Source organism: Chinchilla lanigera, unplaced genomic scaffold (genome assembly GCF_000276665.1).
Source record: "Chinchilla lanigera isolate Chin_1 unplaced genomic scaffold, ChiLan1.0 scaffold00176, whole genome shotgun sequence".
Lineage (NCBI taxonomy): Eukaryota > Metazoa > Chordata > Mammalia > Rodentia > Chinchillidae > Chinchilla > Chinchilla lanigera.
The window spans coordinates 385,067-404,830 of NW_004955577.1; the positions used below are offsets into that span (position 1 = coordinate 385,067).

At 59.0% G+C, this 19,764-nt stretch overlaps 1 protein-coding gene across 4 annotated transcripts in view; it reads left to right on the forward strand.

Annotated features, from left to right (window-relative positions):
* Nucleotides 1–19,764, forward strand: part of Pemt (phosphatidylethanolamine N-methyltransferase) — a 78,108-nt gene that overhangs the window by 20,036 nt on the left and 38,308 nt on the right. For all 4 annotated transcript variants that reach the window (XM_005413968.2, XM_013509631.1, XM_005413970.2 and 1 more), the window contains one exon: nucleotides 625–732. In XM_005413968.2, the coding sequence (XP_005414025.1) occupies nucleotides 625–732 (108 nt within the window). The remainder of the gene's footprint in view (nucleotides 1–624; nucleotides 733–19,764) is intronic.

The following is a 19,764-nucleotide window of genomic DNA, read 5'->3' on the forward strand; positions in this document are numbered from 1 at the left end:
AGCGTCTACCAGTGACCTCGCCTCGGCCCACCGTGGTTCTGATTGTTCCTGACCGTTTTGCTGCAGGCTGGCAGAAGCGGGGGTGCATGTGCTCGCGTGTGCTGTGTGGGGTCCCTGGGCTGTGCACACATGTCCACGTGCTCAGCGACACCCCGGATGGCCCCGTGTTACGTTCTGGTGGGAAGAGGTGTGTTGCTATTGTAATTTGCTTTTACCTGATTTTTGGTGAGGCCGAGTATCTCTGCACAGGTGCTTTGGTCTCCTGAGTTTTCTTTGGCCTCTGAGGCCCTTGTCCTGTGGGCCCCAGTCCTGCCAGGCCTGGTGCGTGTCCCTTGGCGGGTACAAGATGCCCATCTTCAGAGCTGCTGAGCTCCTTGCCCAGTGCCATGCCCGCCTCTGCAGCGGCCAGCCCAGCTGCCCTCCTGCCAGGGCGCGACACAGCTGACTGGGTTTGCTTTTCATCTCCATTTAGTGACTGCAGTGTGGTAACCTTGGCTGCGTGTGGATGTTCCCGAGCCTCCTGGCGTGTTCCTGGGGGGTAACTTTGTCTCCACGATTGGGGCCAGCCCTGGCTGCTGCGGGCGGCACTGGGCGGCCCCCGGCTGACGCGGCTCCTCCTTGCAGGCAGACCTGTGCATCATGACCTGGCTGCTGCAGTACACGAACCCTTTGGATCCGAGCGTCGTGGCGGCCGTCCTCACCATCGCTTTCAACCCGTTCTTCTGGAATGTGGTAAGTACTCTTGCACCTGACACAGCAGGTGAACCTGGCGTGGGGGCCTTGCTGCTGTCCAGACAGACGGCCGGGTGGGTTCTCCGCTCTGCCCTGCCCTCTTGCGCCCATCACCATCCCCTTCCTTGCTTCCACGGAGGCACCAGCAGGCTGCCCGGGCTGGTGTCGGGTGGTCTCGGCAGCGGCAGGGTTGGCGCTCCTGGTGTTGCCAGCCTGAGAGGAAGGCTGTCCCAGGGTACGGACTCCCAGTACCGGGCCCTCTCATGGGGAGCCTTTTGTTCATGAAGCCGATTGCCTGGCTTGTGGGGCCTCTTCCCCGTGGCCCTGTCACACGTAAGTCATTTTGTATGAACTCCCAGCCCCTGATGTGCGTTGTTCTTTGTCTGCCCGGGGCCCTCTGCAGAGGAGCTCGGGCACTGCTGGGGGGCAGGAAGAGGCCCACGGGGCCTGAGTCCGAGGACAGACAGGCACCAGCTCAGTCTGGTCGCAGGGGACTCGTGGAGGCCTGGGGCTTCGCGGGGGGCAGTGGGCTCGGGCCCTTGGAGGCGGGTTGGAGAAGGGCCGGGCCATCGGCTCCTGCGCAGCCTTTCTCTGAGACCCCCTCGGCCCCATCAGGACTTCAGACGAAGTGCCTGGGTCTCTGGCCCTCTGCTGTGGGTGTCTGTGGACGGTGGCCAGGGCTGTTTGCCAGGGCTCTTTGCTGCGCCCCTCGCGGTGTGGCAGTCCCGGGGCTCCGTGTGCTGGGGCTTGCTGATGCGGAGCCTGGGACACCCGGTGACTGCCCTTGAGGCTGATCTGCAGAAGGCCAAGATCTGTGTCAGCAGCACACTGTTCCTATCTGTTTTCATTTAACGCGAGCCCTTGGTCCCAGGGCGGAACAGAGCATGTTTTCATCTGGTTTATGACTCCGGTCTTTTCTCCATCTGGTGAGGGAGGCGGGGGCGGGGGCGGGCAGCTCACTCCACAGCAGCCCCGTCTTGAATGAGCTGTCCTTGCTGCATATGTGGACCTGCTCCTGAGAGGCCTCGGCCGGACCTGGCCCTGCTCTGACTCTGTCTCGCCAGCCAGGGTGGGCGCCCTCGGCCGTGCCCCTGCGCCCCACTCCCTGTGCGAGCAGAGCCGGTGCCCTAGGTGCGGACGCTGAGGGCGAAGACCCTGACTCCAGGCTCTGGCTGCTGTAACTGTGAGAATGCCTGTCTGTGGTTCTAGGCCACTAAGCGTGTGGTAATTTGTTATAGCAGCCACAGGAAAAGAATGCAGGGTATTAGAAAAGCTTTTGAGCCAGGCATGGTGGCGCACGCCTGTAATCCCAGCACTTGGGAGGCTGAGGCAGGAGGATCACTGTGAGTAGGAGTTTGGCCTAGACTACATAGTGAGTTCAAGGCCAGCCTGAACTGTATACTGAGACCCTGTCTCAAAAAACAAAACAAAAAGCAAAAAACAACCCACCCAAAAAAGAAAGGAAGGCTGTTGATCCCAGCTAACAGACCACTGTGGTCCTAACTAGTGGGGGTGTTAGGGGTGTGCGTGCTGTTTCCTGGCCACAAGTATTGCCCTGCTTGGGGCTCCCACAGCTGGCTGGAATCTTCCCTCTCTGGCTCCCTGCTGGCCTGGCCCCACAGTTCACGAGCACACACGTCTCTCAGTACCGTGGGCTGTGCTGGCCCACGCACTGTGGTCCTGGGATCACTTTTATTCAAGCACAAGCCCCCCTGCTGGTTTCCTGACAGTCCTTCCAGCAGTGAATTTTTGCATACTTCACATTGAAGCTGCATCACGGCCTATCACGATGTCCAGAACAGCCGAGGCTTTAGATGCACAGATGCAGTAAGATTTAGAGAGGCGTGTTGCATCTGTGTTTGGCATAAGCAGTTTTCTCTTCTTGGTCATATGTTTTTGATTTGCTTCCTTTTGAAAAAATTATGCATCGGAACAGCTTGTGGTCATTAGTGGGAAAGAGAGTGAGCCCTGCGGAGTCTTTTCAGAGTGAGGAAAGGGACCACACGCTGTGCTTCAGTGGGCTGCTCCCTGGGGAGCCACAGCAGCGCCTGGAGGCAGGCGAAGCCAGGTGGGCTCCGTAACGTGCTGGGAGGGGAGGCGCCGCAGGAGCAGTGGAGAGGCTGTACCTGCGAAGACACTTGCGGAATAGTTGTGAAATTTTAAGAAGCGCTGATATTCGACCTGACTTGCGTGGTTAGACATCGTGCAGGGTGTGTTTCACACAGTGTGTCGCGGAGTCTTCATGCAAATACTCGTATTATCCCCCTTGGAAAATGGGGCTGGAGGGGTGTATTAGCCCATTTTGTGTTACTATAACAAGATACCCTAAGTGGGATACTTCATAAGTAAAGAGGTTTTTTGTAAAAGGAGAAAGATTTATATGATCTGAAGAGAAACCGGAGTATGTAAAGAGATGTTTTGGGCTCACAGTTCCGTAACTTGGAGAGCAGCCTGGCAGCCGAGGCCCGGTGGTGGCTGGCACCAGAGTGGAGCCGTGGAGGTGGGAGGAGTGGTCAGGGAGAATCTGGAGGGACTGCAGTGCCACGGCCAACTCTGGTGGGGGCCTGAGTCCAGTGGGAGGGCCTGGCCCCGGGGTAAATGGGACACTGGAAGAGGTGAGGGGTGTGGGGGACAAGGGCTCAGCTTAGCTCATGGCAGATCAGCGATGTCTGGGGGGTGCCAGGTGGAGAGCGGCTGTGTGTGGTTCTGGAAAAGCTCAGGGTGATGGGGGCTGGAGAGGGCCCAGTGGGCTGTCTGGCTGGGGACCCCGTCTCTGGCTCAGACCCCGTTTCTGGCTCTGCGCACCCCTCTGGAGCTATTACTGGGGGAAGGCTTCCACAGCCTTTGCTGCATGGGCTACCCCCTCGGCGTGTCCAGCGCCTCGCAGATCCCATGGTCCTGAGGCCTCCAGGGGCTCTTCCCAGCCCTCTGTAGTTGGACCTTTGGGGGTTTCTCATGGTGGCCCTGCTGTCCCTGACATTGACCTCGGGGCTCCCTTGCTTCCGTCCTGGCCCCTCCTCTGCTCCCGTGCACTTCTCTTCCGCCGCCTGGCTCTCGTGTTAGCTATTAAGTCCTGCTGCGTGCCAGGCATTACCGTGCATGTTCTTGGAAAGCCAGTGGGCAGTCTGACCTTGCACGGCATGTATATGTGTGTAAAGGAAATGGGGTAACAGCGGGGAGGTCAAGATGCTAGCAAAGCCATGAGCCTAGGTCTCTGTGTGTGGCCCATATGCTCTCGAAGTTCCAGGAGCCTGGGCCCAGCCCAGCAGGCAACTTCTGAGTGACGTCCTGCGCAGACCCCCATAGGGAACCGGGACTTCTTTTTTGTTTTGGTTTTTTTCCGGTACCGGGAATCGAACTCCCGAGCTCACGCTTGCCAGGCAGGCACTGTGCCGCTGAGCTAAATCCCCAGCCCCGAACAGGGACTTCTTGATGTGCTCTTTCCCGGCTCTGTGAGGGAGGCCACCCCTCCAGTGCCGGTGTGAGGCTGTGACCCCTTCCCCGTGCCTTGGCCTCTGCCCTCAGGGGCTCCACTTGTCAGTAGGTGGTCCCTCTTGGCTTTGGGCCAGGGACCCAAAAGTCACCTTCCCTTAGAGCATCCTGAATCTGTGGGCCAGGTACACGGTGCAGCAACAGCAGCCACACCCCCTGCCTGCCTCTGCCTGCCACACTGGCACACCAGCACTCGGCACTCAGGCTCTGTCCGGAGGAGCTGTCGCTCTTTGCCTGACGGGGGAGGCCCGCCTGGCCGGTGTGCTCTGGGCCCCAGCCCTTCCCGGTGATCTGTCCTTCTGGGCCAGGGCTTCCTGAAGGGCCTGGGTAGCCCTTGTCAAGTGTGGCTGCCCAGCCCCTTCCGCTCTCTGCCCTGCCTGCTCCGGCTCAGGGCTGCAGACGCTGGGGCTGCCCCGCGTACTGTCGGATGCCCAGCAGTGCTGCTGCCCTGTCTGCCAGGGGTCGGTAGCACCATTTCCAGACATTGCCAGGTGTCCCCCGTGGGCCGCAGTGGACAGGTGGCTGAGTGCCCACGCGCGTCTTGTGCATCCCTTAGCACGGCTCCAGGCCTGTGCCACCGTTTGGGCGTCACCCTTCCCTCAGCGCATCCTGAAGCGCCCTCGTGTCCCCCGGCGTGCGCTGCACCCTGGGTAGCAGAGCAGGACTCAGCACCAGCCTGCCTCCGTGCCCACACCCAGTGCGGTGCTGGACACTGTGGGTTTCAAGGACATGTACTGATTTTAATGAGCTTCGTGTGCTGCGTCCCGTGGCTGATGTCCGTTTCCCTTTGGGACGTCCTGGCTCATACCTGACCTTGAGGAAGAAGAAGATGCTCTGGGGAGCAGACGCGGCGCAGTCTGTCACAGGCACAGACACTGCACCACCAGAGACGAGACTCTCTGTGTGGCTCCAGCCCCATGCCCGCCCCGGGCCGGAAGCCGCAGAGCCAGCACCAGGGTCCAGGGGTGGCCGAGAGGGCTCCTGTTGTTTTTAAGAGTAAATCGTGTACATGCTTCGCTGTCTCTGTTGATCAGAGGCAGATTGTTTGTACCCACATCAGAGCTGACAGAGGGGGTGTAGGCACCACAGCTAGCTGCAGTGGTCTCTGCAGGGGTGGCCTAGCATGTAATTTACCTCCCCTTGGGACGCTGGGAGGGGTGTGAAAGGGGTGCTGTTAAGAGTTCTGCTGTGACAACAGCTGTACGCGGGGCCCAGGTGCTTCCTCCAGGTGTGGGTGCCTTGGAATGTGCCTGGAGAGACCCCTTCCAGCCCGCCCCCGCAGGACAGGCTGCTCCCCCAGGGTCAGCACAGCCCCTCCCCCCCAGCCCGTCCCCCCCATCTGAGGGGATGTGGTCCGGGGCTGCAGGAGCTTTCCGGGGTGACTTGGCTGCCCCCCGTCTGGCCCTCACTCCCACACCAGGACAGAGCTCCCTGGCCTTGGCCCTGCAGACGATGCCCTCGCCAGGGCTGGGCCCTGTGTCCGCATCAGGACAGCCGACCTGCTGCTGACTGGTGTTCCCGGTCGTGGCTGAGAGCCTGCATCCGGGAACCCTCAGTGCTGGGCAGATAGGTCTGGGCGTTGCCCTCTTCTGGGAAACAGTTTGGGAAGAGGCGGTGGCATTTCTCCTGGGAAGGGGGAGGCACTCGTTGCCCTGAGCCATGACTGCCAGGCTGGCAGGGATTCGCAGTGGGGCCCTGGCCCCACTAGCACTTGTGGTCCCATTGGGGGGGCAGCAGCGCCTTTGGAGGGAGCTTCAGAGCATGGACAATAGGTGGCGCTGTGGGCAAGCGAAGGCGCGCCTGCCTCCTGGAGGAGGCAGGAGGAGGCCCTGAGGGAGAGGAGGCAGACCCGGAGGAAGAGCACACCCACCACGCCTCCTGGCTGCCTGTTGCAGCCTCCTCTGCCTGCTGCCCCCTGCCCTGTGCACCACCTCTGTTCAGATTGTAGCTCACAGCCCGCTGCCCCGCTTCTGAGTACCAGGGAAGCCGTCCCTGCAGATGTTGAGGGGTCGGCCCAGGCCCCGCTCCCTGTACCTGCCTTCTCCATCTGTAAAGTGAGGCCCTCCCTGAGGCCCTGTCCAGCCTCCCTCACCCCAGCCTGGGGTGGCCTGTGAGGGACATTACCCTGCCCTGCTGGCACTGGTGCTGGGTTAGCCGGGTGAGATCGGATATCCAAACAGGAACAGGAAAACTCGGATTCGGTGGATGGTATAACTCACCGCAGGAGCGCAGGAGGGGAGGTGTCCTGGTGTGTGAGGGGGGATGCGGGATTCAGAGGCAGGGCGGGCTTTCTCCTCGTGCTCCTGGCCCCCCGCCCCACTTCTCCTTGGCTTCCTCGTCCGTGTGTGTGTGTGTGTGTGTGTGTGTGTGTGTGTGTGTGTGTCGTCTGAGATCCTTGCTCCCATCTGGCTTAGAACCCTGGCTGTAGGCATGGCCACGCACCCACTGGGCTCTGAGCCAACATTTCCAGGCCAGAAGACATCCTCTGCTGCCACGCTGGGCCTGGACTGCAGGGTTTGGCCGTGTGGCTCGTGTGGGCTGCCGTGGCGGGAGGGCTTCTCCCTGAGTGCGGCCAGCAGGCTCCCCTGGCCCACCTGTGACTGTGGCTCTGAGGGCACCAGGCTCTAGTCAGCCAGCTGCTTGTCCCTTTGGACTGTCACCTAAGGCACTGTGGCGCTCTCAGCTCTCCCCTGGGCCCTGCTCAGGCTGTGCTCGCAGCTGGGCTCCTCCAGAACCACTGGCGCAGCCCCAGGACCGGGGAAGGTCTGCTCGTTGGCAGAGAGACCCCGGCCTCCTCTGCTTGCCCTTTGATGTTGGCTCAAGTGCAAGACATCCGGGGCTGTTAGGGTGAGCTGGGCCGAGCCAGGCAGAAACACATGTGCATTGCTGGAAACAGCCCTGTCCCCCACCCCAGGCTGTCCCGCTCCGAATGGAAAGCCATGCTGGGTGCAGCCAGAGCAGCGCTAACTTTAGAATCTCGGTGTCTGAGCAACGGGGTGGAAACAGTGCACGAAGAGGTGTCTCGAACTGGGTCAGCTCGCAGTCTTTTCCAGGGCGGCTGGGAGTGACACAGTCAAGAACAAAAGGAAGGAAGCTGGAGAGCTGGGGCGATGCCCCGCTGAGCTGGTGACCTCGTCCACGGCCCTCCCCCAGGTTCCAGACGCTCAGACGCGCGCTTGCAGAGAGGCCTTGGGAAGCCTTGCTGGGCTGGTGGAGGTCCGGGCGCATCTTTGCTCCGTGATTTTTTGGTTCCGACTGTCAGCACCGTGCGGCCGTCGCAGGTGTGGGTCTGTGTGATGGAGGGGCAGTGGACTGGGTGCCCGGCCGTGTGGTTTGTAGGTGACCTTCTGGGTCCTTCCCAAGAGACAGGGGCAGAGGAAAGGCAGACTTCTATTACTCGATTGATTCCTTGGTGTTCCCAGTAGATTCTGCCTTGCTACTTTGACCTTTCTTTTTCCCTTTCTGTCCTTTTTCTTTTCCTTCATTAGTTCAGTTTGGTTTTTTTGCAGCACAGGTGATGGAACCCAGGGTCTCCCCTCGGCTAGGTAAACTGTCTGCCACTGCCATACCCCCAGCTTCGACCTGGTGGCCCTCTTGTTAGGTGGCTTGAGAGGTGTACTTACGACTACGCCCCCTCCCACAGGCACACCTGTGATATCTCCCAGAGCCATGGCTCGTGACGCTCCCCTGCTCCCCTCTTGTGCCTCTGTTCCTGGGTACATTCTGTTCCTGCCTCCTACGAGGGCTTCCTCCACCTGCCACCTGGCTGCCTCTGCCCCTCTTCAGCCGGGCTTCCCTGAGCCTCGACCCAAGGGACACCACTAAGCTTTCTCTTACGCTTCCCTGCCCCTCTTCAGCTCTGAGCCCTGGCTCGGGGGACTGTTCTGGGCAAATGTATGTTGGACTTCCTGTAATGTGAGAGCTCCTGGAAGCTAAGGGAAGAGACAGAGCCGCCGTGGGTGCCTGGGCCCTAACCGGTGCTGTCCGGGTTAGGGATGGAGGGATGAAGGGTGCTCTCCTTCCTGGCAGGTGAGCCCAAGGTTGTTACCAACTCAGTGTTTTTTGTTTGTTTGTTTTTGTTATTGTTGTTTTGTTTCTCAGCGGGTTCTTGTGCTATCAGAAGATGCAGGCGGAAGCACCTTGATGTAGGAAAAGGCTCTTATTCTTATGCCTGAGCACAAGGCGGAAAGCTGCGAAGGGTAGGAGCTCCGGGCTGACCCCCAGAAGAACAGAAGTGTGCTGCTTTTACTGCGTTTATGGGATTGGCAGGGGCCTGATCTCTTGATGTCATCAGAGGAGTTTTACCTGCACCTGAACTTTCTTTATCATGACTGTTCATGGGACGTGTGTCTTATTAATATCTCGAGTCTCCACCTCCAGTGGTTGTGTGTGTGTGTGTGTTACTGGGAACTGAACCACTGAACCCAGGGCCTTCACACTGAGCTGCATACCCAGCCGTTTTCTTTCTTTCTTTCCTTTTCTCTTTTTCTTTTCTTTTCTTTTCTTTTCTTTTCTTTTCTTTTCTTTTCTTTTCTTTTCTTTTCTTTTCCTTTTCCTTTTCTTTCCCTCTCTCCCTCTCCCTCTTCTTCCTCTCTCTCTCTCTTTCTTTTCTCTTTCTTTCAGCCCCCAACTACTGGGAGGTAGGGAACCCGGCCAGCCTGCAAGCAGGAGCCTGGTACGCAGGCGCCATCCAGGGGCCGTGGGTCTGTCGCCCACTCACCAGGCGCATCCCGTCGCTCTCTGGGAGGAACCTCAGAACCCGGCCAGCTGTCCCGATTCCGAGGTGTCAGGCCGGGAGCCACAGATGCCACACCCCCGTGGCCTCCTTCCCTGCGAGTGGGAGTTTCTTCAGGGAGCGGATGTGGATGAGGAGTTGCCGTGCACACATTTGCCTCTCTTCTGTCCTTGTCAGACAGGGTGGATGAGTCTTCTCCAGCCTCTGACACTGGAGTCGAGGGGTTCCTGCTGTGGAGGAAGGGGCAGAGCAGCCGCATGCGAGAGGACGGCGCAGTGCCTTCCCAGGTGCTCCGTAAGGACAGAGGCTGCTGTTGTGAACGTCCCCATCAAAAGTGTCTTTATTATTGTGCCTGCTGCTGCCTCATACCCAGGCCCCTGCTGCGGTGTTTTTGTCACCCGCTCAGCTGATTCAGGGCCTAGGAGAGGTCAGCCCAGGTTTCACAGGAGCAGTCACGAGGCTCAGAGAGGGTCCTTCACCTGCCAGGGTCTCACAGCTGCGAGTGCAGAGCGGGGCCTGGCGGCTGGCTCTTGCTCCTGCCCCTCCCCCTTGCCCTACACACACGTGCATGGGGGCCCAGGTGTGTCGCGCTGGGGGCGGATGGAAACAGCCTGGAGTGGCAATGTGGCCTGGTCCAGATGGCAGGAAGAAGCCCTCCAAACGCCTGTTATCCATTGGCCCCGTTACCCTCTTTCCTGGGAGCCTCGGGGCCATAGGTGCTCCACGCTGGCTCCTCAGCAGCTTGGCTTCGGGGCTGGTGTGCCCCACCTGTGTCAATATTTTGACCGTATGTAGGGCTTCCTGTGGCAGGTCTGCACGTGGGGTGGCCACGTGAGGCAGCGACATGAAAGGGAAGCCGGCGTCCTCTGGTCCACAGAGGCCTTCCCCTGGCTCTCCTCAGGGGTCTGGAGCAGCTGTGGTCCCAACCAAATCTCGTGGGCTTCTGGGCACAGGCATGATTCCATGTGCGACCCTCTCAGAGCTTTGGCCTTCTCCTCTGCACTGGCAGAGCGCAGTGCCTGGCAGGCTGCAGGGGTGGGAAGGGTCATAGTAGTGATGGCCCTGGAGCCACGCGGCAGCTCTGACACTTCGCTTTCCCTCTGCCCCCAGTGTGACTGTGTGCCTTGCCCTGTGGAGACTCTGCCCCTCCATTGGAACTGGCCGGTGGGTTTCCTCCTTCACCTCTGCCTTGCGGGGTGTGCTCAGGCAGGGCAGCTGGACCTGCCTGCCGGGGTGCAGCTATGGCTGGTTGCTCACCTGCAGCCTATGCCTAGGACAAGGGCCCGGATCCCAGCTCCGTGCCTCGCTTTCCTCATTTGTGAAATAGCTTGGCTGTCGGCTCCTCGTGCCCGGCTGTGGTGAGGTCAGAGATGCCGCATGAGCAGTGCCCAGCGAAGCACAGGCAGAGCCCAGCCACCAAGGCTGAGCGCGAGCAGCTGTTGTCCCTGGGGTCCTACCCCACTGTGCGCAGTAAATGCCTGGCAACAGGGTCCTGCCGATCACACAAGCTGCCCTGGGTCCTGGGGGCAGGTAGAGTTTGCTTGTGGGGTCCAGAGGAAGGCAGGAGAGACTAGAGGGAGGAAGGAGAGGGAAGCTGCACACAGGGCCCTTCCTGCCCGTCTAGGTTTTGTCGCTGATGGTTGCTGAGACCCCATAGTGTGCCAGGCTGGCTCGGGGTTCCGGCCCAGGGAGGTGGGCATCTGAGGGCAGCACGCAGGTGAGGCGTTGGAGGGCGAGGAGGCTGGCATGACTGCACGTGGCCTTGAAGCCGCTGTGCGGCGGGGAGCTGCACAGGTGTGGCAGGAGGTGACCTGGACGCGCTGGCGCGCTGGAGCCGTCAGTTGGGCACCGGGCCCTTCCCTCAGGGGCCTGCTCGTGCCTACGCAGATGTCACTCCAACCTGCCCTCCCCTCCTGGGTTCTGTGCCTTCTGAGTCTCCTCGGAAGCCCTGGGGCCTGTGGTAGTAAGCGGGGCCTGGGCTCACATGGGGTGATGTCAGTCCAGCCTCTGCTGCTTACTTGCTGTGTGGCTTTGAGTGAGTTACCTGCCCGCTCTGTGCCCCGGTTCCCTCTGCAGAGAGCCTCCACCTTGATATTTTAGTGACAGAGTCAGACTGTGCCAGCGGCAGGACCAGGATGTGGGCCATAGATGGTGAGGGCGGGGGCAGTCGCTGGGCCTGCTCCTGCCTGCCGCCTGGAAGCACATCCGCCCTTTCCCCCTCCTGTGCTGGTGTCCTGGAGGGCTGAGGGAGGACCCAGAGCCTTTCTCCTGCACACACGTCCCCATGCTCACCCCGGTTCAGAACCTCCAAGCCCTCCCGCTGCGCGCCTGCTCGCGCTCCTCGCCAGCGGCCCCGACAGCTTCGTCCCCTCCCCACAGGCCTTGGATCCTCCGAGCACTGGAGGTTTATTTCAAGGAGCCAACAGCTAAGCTGTTCCCTAGTGAGCGGCACTGCCCACTCCCCGCATGCCTGATCCCCTCCCCGAAGTGGGGACCAGCCTCGGAACGGCTGTCTGTGTTCAGGCCCAGTTCTGCTCACCAGGAGCCTCAGTTTCCTATTCTGTGAAATTGGCACGTTGGTCTGGGCTTACTCCACGGGCAAAGCCTGTGTGAGGACCCTGCGTGAGACTTCCCTCTGCCTCGGCTGCCTCCAGCTCTCGCTTCCTTTCTCCTTTCTCCCGAAGTCCCACCGCCAGAGGGGGCACGGAGGGAGGGCTTGGGTCGGCCTTGCTGAGGCTGGGCTGCTGTGGGGTGGGGGCTGGGCTGTGTGAGAATCTGAGGCTCAGTTTTTTGTCTGTAGAAGCGGGGAGAGTAACGTGTCCTGTTGAGCTGTGCTGGGACGGCAGAGACAAGCTGACTTTGGCTTTATGAGGCTCTCTCTGGTAGAGCTGCGGAGAATGGACAGGTTTAAGATGCAGTTTGGAAGTAGCTCAGGGCTGCTGCTGGACACCATAGCGTGTGTGCGTCTGTGTAACTGGGGGGATGGAGTCAAGTGCTGCTAGGGTCCTGGGGGGCTGTGAGCCCTGGGCACTCAGGCTGGGCGGTCTTTGCAGTGGTGGCTCCGGCAGGGGTGGAGCCGAGGGGGCAGCAGCTGGAAGGGCCTTTGTTAGATTGCACTGAGGGACCTGAGCCGAAGGAGAGAGGGGTGTCTGACGCCCAGCTGGCTCCAGTCCACGCCAGTGCCCTTCCCTCAGCTCCCGCTGGTGTCTGCTCCTGCTCCTCCGATTGCCCTGCAGCAGGAAGCTGCCACGGGTGCCGTGCACTTGGGCTCTGCGCCTGGCCCGCCTGCTGAGCGCCGCTCTCTGTTGCTGGTGGCTGTCCTGGCTGGTCCACAGCTGGTCCCTCCCTGGCCATCCGCTCACAGGCACCATTTCCCTCTGGGGCAACCCTCAGGAGGGGCAGGACTGGCTGTCAGCTCAGCTTGGTGCCCCACAGGCCCGGGAGCCGGTATCTACCCCAAGACTGTCTTCCCCAGCTCCCCAGGCCCTGCCGGTCCTGGACCCTTGCCTCTGCCAGGAGCCAGGAGTGCGGCCTGTTGATGTCCCCAGTCCTGCAGTGTCACCCTCTGTCTCGCTGGGCACAGCCCCAGTCCTGCTAAGGTTTGCTGTGACTCTTCTGAGATGGGCTTTGGGGGCCTGTCGTAATGTTGCCCAGGCAGCCTGCAGCTTCTAGGCTCAAGTGATCCTCTTGCCTCAGTCCCTGGGGTAGCTGGGCCTACAGGTACAAACCGCTGTGCATGGCTCTTTGCTTTGTTTTCTGTCTGTTTGTTTTTACTTAGCAGCTTCTTCCTGGGCATTTGTCCATGGGAAGCATTGGTCTGGCAGGAGCCGTGGCGTTTTAGAGATGAATAGAAAGCTGGCTGTGGAGCCTGATGATTGACCCCAAGCTGCTACTGCCTGCTTGGGCATCTGTGGCCACTCTGGTCCAAAGCACGCATGAGCCTCCAGGGCTGCAAGGCTTCTGAGCCAGCTCCCTTTCCTGCAGGACTCCTGTGTACCCCAGCATCTTCCACTTTGCATTTCCCTGCTGTTCACTGTGTGCATTTTTTTTTTAAATCTTTTTTTTTTTTTTTTTGTGGCACTGGGGATCGAACTCAGGACCTTGTGCTTGCCAGGTGGGCACTTGTGCCACTGAGCTATATCCCCAGCCCCAATATAATAGGTCTTAGGATTCTTTTTTTTTTTTTCCCTTTGGTACCGGGAATCGAACTCAGGGCCAGGCAGGTGCTTGTGCCGCTGAGCTATATCCCCAGCCCACTGTGTACATTTTATAGGCTCCTCATGACCTTTTCATAATGCTGCATAGACCAAGAGACAAAGGCCCACAGAGCCCAGTGCAGTCGGGCATATACTCAGACTGAAAGGTCACCGGCCTGGGAAGCCAGGGAAGGAGCTGGCTCTTGCTGGGTGTGTCCACTGCGAGGAGGTGGCTGCCGAGGATGTGCAGAGGCCAAGAAGGGGCCAGAGTAGCTGCGAAGGCTCTGGGAAACTGGGGACTGAGCAAGGCGGAAGAGAAGCTGAGGCGTCAGGGGCAAATCGCGCCTCCCCCAGGCCCCTGGGGACCTGCCCAGACTGCAGCCTTCCCTACTCACTTCGGCATCCGCCTGGTGTGAACATCAGAACCTGCTTTTCTACCGAGCAGTACCTCCCCGCCAGGCGCTGCGGCCACCGCTTGTGCAGGTGCATCTGACGTCCCCATTAATAGCAGAGCTCCTGCCCCAGGGGCCTTTCCAGCAAATCAAGGGCTTTTAAAGCACCTTCTCAATTCCTGTTGCTTTGAGTGGCTCATCTGGCCTCTGTGGAATGAGGGAGGCGCTTCAGAGCCCCTGCGTAGACTTGGTGGCCCGCAGCACATGCTCCCTCACCTCCAGCAGGAGGCTCTGACCCCCCAGTGGCTCCGGCCTAGGCGGCTATCAGATGTGCCTGGTACCTGGGCCAGGCCTTTCGACAGGCAGTGGGACCCCGGGCAGCACCAAGCCCTCAGCACAGCAGGTGACCTACTGCGAAGTTTTAGAGAGGTTAAACAGAGCAGAGCCTGGCCCTGCTGTTGGGAGCTCACAGCCCGGGTGGGAGCCTCTGCTGTGTGAAACTCCCTGCTCATTGTCTTTATCCTGGTGCTGAGGACGGACGCCGGGCTGCCTCAGGAGGGTGCTGGCTCCTGTGTGTGTCTTGTCTTCTCTCTGTGCAGCAGCTGTCTTTTGCTCATGACTAAGTCCTGGGGCCTGGTATTTTGAGGCCTCAAGGATTCTTTCCCTAAAGATTTTTTCTATGAAGTAGCCATGGGTGGGGGTAACTTTGTAAAGAAATGAGATTTATTTAAGTTCACAGTTACGGAGACTCGGGAACATCAGCTTCGCCATGCTGAGGGCCGGCGGTGAGGATGCTGGGGGAGCATGTGCAGGAGAGAATGTGTGGCCAGAGAGCGGCCAGGCTCAGGTGCTTATTATAATGCCTGTCTGTAGAACTCAGGGGTCCCTCAGGATTCTCCTTAATCCCGTGCCCCCATGACTTCAGGAACCCCCACGAGGCCCCCTGTCTTGATAAGGCACCCCCTCGCACATTAGCACCAAAGCCTCCAGCTTGTGAAGTCTTGGGGACGCACCATGTCCAAGCCATGGTACACATCGTCTGGGGAGACTGAGGCCTGTGGCCCTAGCTGCTCCCTGGCAGGAGGAGAGCTGCAAGGGAGACAGAAGACCGTTCAGCCACGTCCTCGGCTTTCCAGTGGGTGCTGCTCGACACTCTGCCCGGAGGCCCGTTTTCAGAGGACAGGAGGCAGCGAAACAAATTCGACTTCGGCCGTGGAGGGTGAACACTCGTTTTATCAGTGCCTGGAGGTTGGCAAGGCCTCTAGAACGTCATGAGAGGCAGCAGTGCTCCGTGGGTACAGGCTGTCAAAACCGGGTCATCCTGCAGAGAAGCCCAGATCACTTGGAGCTGAACCCAAGCTCCAGGTTAGGTCGCAGATGGGCCAAAGAAGCAGGGAGGCTCCGACTCGAGGCTCAGCTGTGAAGTTGGGCAGCTGTCCCCAGACAGGCACATAGCTCTCCACCTGCCAGAGGAAGAATCTGAGCTGGGTGTGGTGTGCGTGCCGTGATCCCAGCACTCGGGGAGGCTGAGGCAGAAGGACCGGAAGTTCAGCCTCAGCCTGGGCAACCTAGGGAGCCCCTGTGTATCAGCTAGGGTTTATCAGAGGAACAGAATATGTTGTAATACAAAGGATTCATGGAGTAGGCTTGCAGGGCTGTCCTGCAGAGTCAGGGGTGAAAGAATGCAAAATGGTCATCTGCGCTGGAGAGCTGGCGGCTCCAGGCGACAGTCGAAGGCCTGGTGCTCCCTGCAGAGTCCAGTGTGATCTGTGTAGGAAGGCTGAGTCAGCACTAGAAGCCGGAGGGAGTTGGAGGCAAATGTTCAAAGGCAATGGCAAAGAGCAGAGCTCCTCCTCCTTTCCCTTCTTATTCCACTGAGGATGCAAGTCCATGGGTTGGTGCCACCCACACCCCGGGTGTCTCCCCTCTTTAGTTTGCAGCTTGCATGTCAATCATGCAGACAGACACAGAGCTGTGCTCGGCCAATCAGCTAGGCATGTCAATCTATTCAAGCTGATATCACCATGAACTCTCCTACCCTGTCTCAAAATAAAAAGAAAAGAAAGAGAGAAAGAAAGAAAGGGAGGGAGGGAGAGAGACAGAGAGAAAGAAAAGGAAGGAAGGAAGAAGGAGGGAGAGAGAAAGAAAGAAAGAAAGTAAGGAAGAAAGAAAGAAAGAAAGAAAGAAAGAGAGAAAGAAAGAAAGAAAGAAAGAAAGAAAGAAAGAAAGAAAGAAAGAATGAATGAATATAGGTCAGAGTGAAGGCCCTGGGTTTAATCCCTGGTACCACAGAAGAGAGAAAGAAAAGAAAAGAATTTGTACCCTGAAGGAGGGCCCCTGTCTGAGGTCACACAGCCAGTGACAGGGGGGATCCCAGGTATCTTGGTGGGTGCTGGGCTGCTCTGGTACCTGGGGAGCTTGAGGCTGGTGAGAATTGGGCTGCTGCTTCCCTAATGCTCTGGGGACGGAGACAGTGTGCACCGCTGTCCCCCGCCAGCCCACGTGTCCCTGAGGCTGCCTTGTCCTGCTGAGAGAGTTCCTTTCCTCCTGGGGTAGGGAGTGGGGAGCGCAGGCTGAGCAGAGCCCCGCTGCTTTGTGTGCTGGGTGGCTTTGGGAAGCCCCCTCACCGCTCCTGTTTCTGCCCCTGGGAAATGGGCATCACGAGGGTGAAGGGCGAGGGGCCACTGTGAGACAGAGGTGTCCCCAGTACCGCCAGGGGACATGGTGGCCATTGGCCAAGGTGTCCCTGTGTGAGCGTCCATCTAGTCCCGTCTCTCACGGTGTCCCTTAAGCCTCCTCAGGCTTTACGGTTTATATCTAGGTATCCCCCCAAAGCCTCGTGTGCCTGTGGGTGGGGCTTTTGGCATGTGACTGAGTTATGGGGGCCTCTAGCTCACTTGCTGTTGGATGGCAGAGTCTGGCGGGGAGCGGCAGGTCGCTGGGGCCTAGACCTAGAAGGGTGTTCCTCCCTCCCGGCTCCTCCATTTGTCCTCCGGTTCCTGGTCTCCATGAGGTGAGCATTTTACCCCTGCAAACCTTTTCCCAGCATGCCTCCCTGCCTTGGAACCAACCAACTATGGCTAAAAATGTGAGCTACAACAAATCTCTCCTCCTTTAAGTTGTGGGCATCAGGTGCTGAGTCTTAGCGAGGAGGAAAGTGACTGAGAAACGAGGCAGCAGGCATCATTATGGGTAGGTGAAGAACAGGGAGCGCAGGGTGTGCAGGAACCCTGCGTTTCCATAGCCAAGCTCAAGTGACCTGGGGCACCTCTGACCGCCACTGCCAGGGGCAGGTGGGAGGGAGCAAGGGGCTGGGGCTCCCTTCCTGGGTGGAGGTGCAAGCCTGAGGGCTCTTGGAACCCCAGCCTTGGCCCTGTTCTTGGTCCCGCGTCTGAGTTGGTGGCCTGGGCAGAGGGAGGCAGTAACCCTAACTCGTTCCTGGCCAGGGGTGCAGGGTCTGCAAGGAACACAGTGTGTGGGGACAGCAGGGCCTCTAACTGCCCGCCTGCCTCCTGGCGCCTTCACACCGCAGTGGAAGTCTGCGTGTGTGGGGTTTCCACGAGGGACAGGCTGCCCTGGGGCGTCTGGGAGGTGGTGGGGAGCTGGGAGGCCAAACCTGGAGGCCTCTGGCACCTCCCCAGGCCCACTGCAGGCGGCCCCCAGCCAAGGCTCCTGGCTGGGGTGGGGAGGGGACAGGTGAGGGAGCAGCATGTCCAGAAGACAGTGTCCCTGAGTGCGGATTTGCACCTCCTTCCCTGGGAGCTTGGGAAGTTAGTGTGAGATCCAGTGGCCTAATTTTAGACCTTGGAGCTCCATGTTAAAATGGCAGCAGAATAATTAAAGAGTCGGAAGAGAAGGACGACAGTGTGGCCGTGACCCGTTGTGAACTGTGGGCCGAGCAAGGCTCCACGGGGAAGGCGCGTTGCTGGTCAAGGCCACCTTGGCTGCGCTTCTGCCCCCAGAGGCTGTGTGGCCGCCCTGGGCTGGCCTAGGGCCTTGCAGATGAGGACCCAGGTTCATTCCCAGGAGCTGTGTCCCCACGCGTAGGGACGTGGCGGTGGGAAGGGATGGCAGCAGCCATTTGGGGCACTGTCCTCATTGCGTCAGAGAACGTCCTTGCTCTTAGCAAAGCTTCCAATGCCCCAAGTCATTTTTGTTCTGATTTTGTCCTGGTTGACAGTCTTCCTGAGTCATGTAGAGGTTCCCTGCCTTCCTCCATCCAGAGTTCCCCGGGAGCTCCTCAGCTACCCGGAGCTCTCTCAGAAGCCACCATCACTTATGCCCTCGTGCCCCAGTGCCCTGACCTGTGCTTCGAGGCGCCTGTGTGTCCAGCGTTCCACCTTCTGTATCACATCGCCCCTCACTGCTTTGCGTCCAGTTTTGGGCATCTGTGAGGTCAGGTTTATTAGCTGTGTGTAAAATAAATGCATGGAAGCCTGAGGTGTAAGCGTTTCTTCTCCTTTGTGCCCTTTGTATAGGTGAGAGCGTAGAGTGACCACCCTCAGCTTGCTGGGCCTCAGAGATGGGTGGTCACGTCTCACATGCCACGCGCGTGACCATCTGCCCCCCACTCCTGGGGTCAGTTAGTTTATTGTTTTAGTTATCTCTACCTTAAAAAAATTTTAAAGTAGGTAGTACACTTGTGCTATAAAAATGCCAGCAGCGCAGCAAGGGGCATAGTAAAAATGTCTCCCTTGATTCACTCTCGTGTACCCCTCGCATTTCCTGAGGGCCTTTGCTGAGGCGTCCTCTGTGTGAGGCCTCTGTGCGCACGGGGAGACTCCCTCGTCCTCCTAGCCGCGTGGCAGTACCCCCTGTGTGCTGTTCTACAGCTTCCTGCATGAACAGCCCAGGGTGATGGTCTTCCAGCATCACGGTAATTAACGTTCACCGGTATCTCCTCCATGCTAGACCATGTTCTCATGCATCCCTCATCCCAGTGGCTCTCCGTGGATTTTGTGCTTTGTTGCCTTTGCACCTAGAGATCTGCTTGGTCCTGCTTTCATGGCTATTTGGCCACATGGGTATCCTATATAACTTGTGCACACTTTCTTTCACTTTTAATCCTATAAACAGTGCTCAAGAGAAGCTCCTACTCCTTGTTCCCCCGTGTGGGCAGATACACGCAGGGTCTGCATCTAGACCTGGCAGTGCTATGGATAGGAAGGTGACATTTGCAAAGAGCAAACGTGTTTGTGAGGGACTAAGCCCCCGCGTCCTGAAGCAGACCTTCCTGGTATGGCTTGAGCACTTAGTTCTTGGATGCTGGCTGCCACAGGGGACTCCAGATTCTGTCCCCGCCGTGTGTCTGCAAAGCCAAAGTGGGCTCTTGTTTAAAATGCGCCTGGAGCACTGCCAGAGAAAGGTGGTACAAGACTGTCCCCGGAGAATCCGCGCTGTGGCTGCCCCTGGAACAGGCAGAGATCATGCTGTTCCGTCTCATTGCTCCGTCTCGGTGACAGAGAACCGTGAACGCCGCCGTCCTCTGGGGTCACAGGAAACATTCTTCACGCAGGTGAGGGTGGGGTGGTGATTAGCACAGAACACGGTATTTTTAACCCAGTGGGGAGAGAGAGTCCTGTGCCCGGCTGTGCTGTCCTCTCGTTGTCTGTCAGACGCTGTCTTCAGGAACAGTCACTCCCCTGTGCAAAGGAGGGTAGGAGGATCGGGTCTCTGCGAGCAGGCTGTCTCTTCTGTTCCTCTCTGCCGTGGAGCAGGATGTGTGCACCTCTCTGTCCTCCTGCCGCCCCTCCCAGCCTGCACTGCAGTGTGGATGTGCGGGTCCCCAGTGGGCACGTGGACACGGTGCCGCCGCACCTTGTATCTGCTGGCTAGAAAGCCAAGGAACTCTCAGACCTAACAAAAAGGCCCCGATTTTGCCCTCGGGATGGGCAGATCTTCACTGCCCTGGCTGTGTGAGGCATCAGCCCTGTGGGGCCGGGGGAGACCCGTGGGGTGGCCCCGTGCCGTCTCTCCATCTTTTCTGGAAATATCTCCAAGTATCCCAAGATGAAAGGTTGTGTTTTAAGACATTCTGCCACTGCTTGTTCCTGCAGAGGGCTGACCTCGTGGCCTGGCAGGGTCCTGCTGCAGGAGACGGGGCCGGGTCAGCATGCTTCTGGACACGTGCTTGGGGTTTGGGTGTCCTAGGGCCTAGGTAGCTCCCTGCCTGCTGGCCCCACAGTACCCCCTTGCTTTTCAGGCTGCAGCCCCCAGA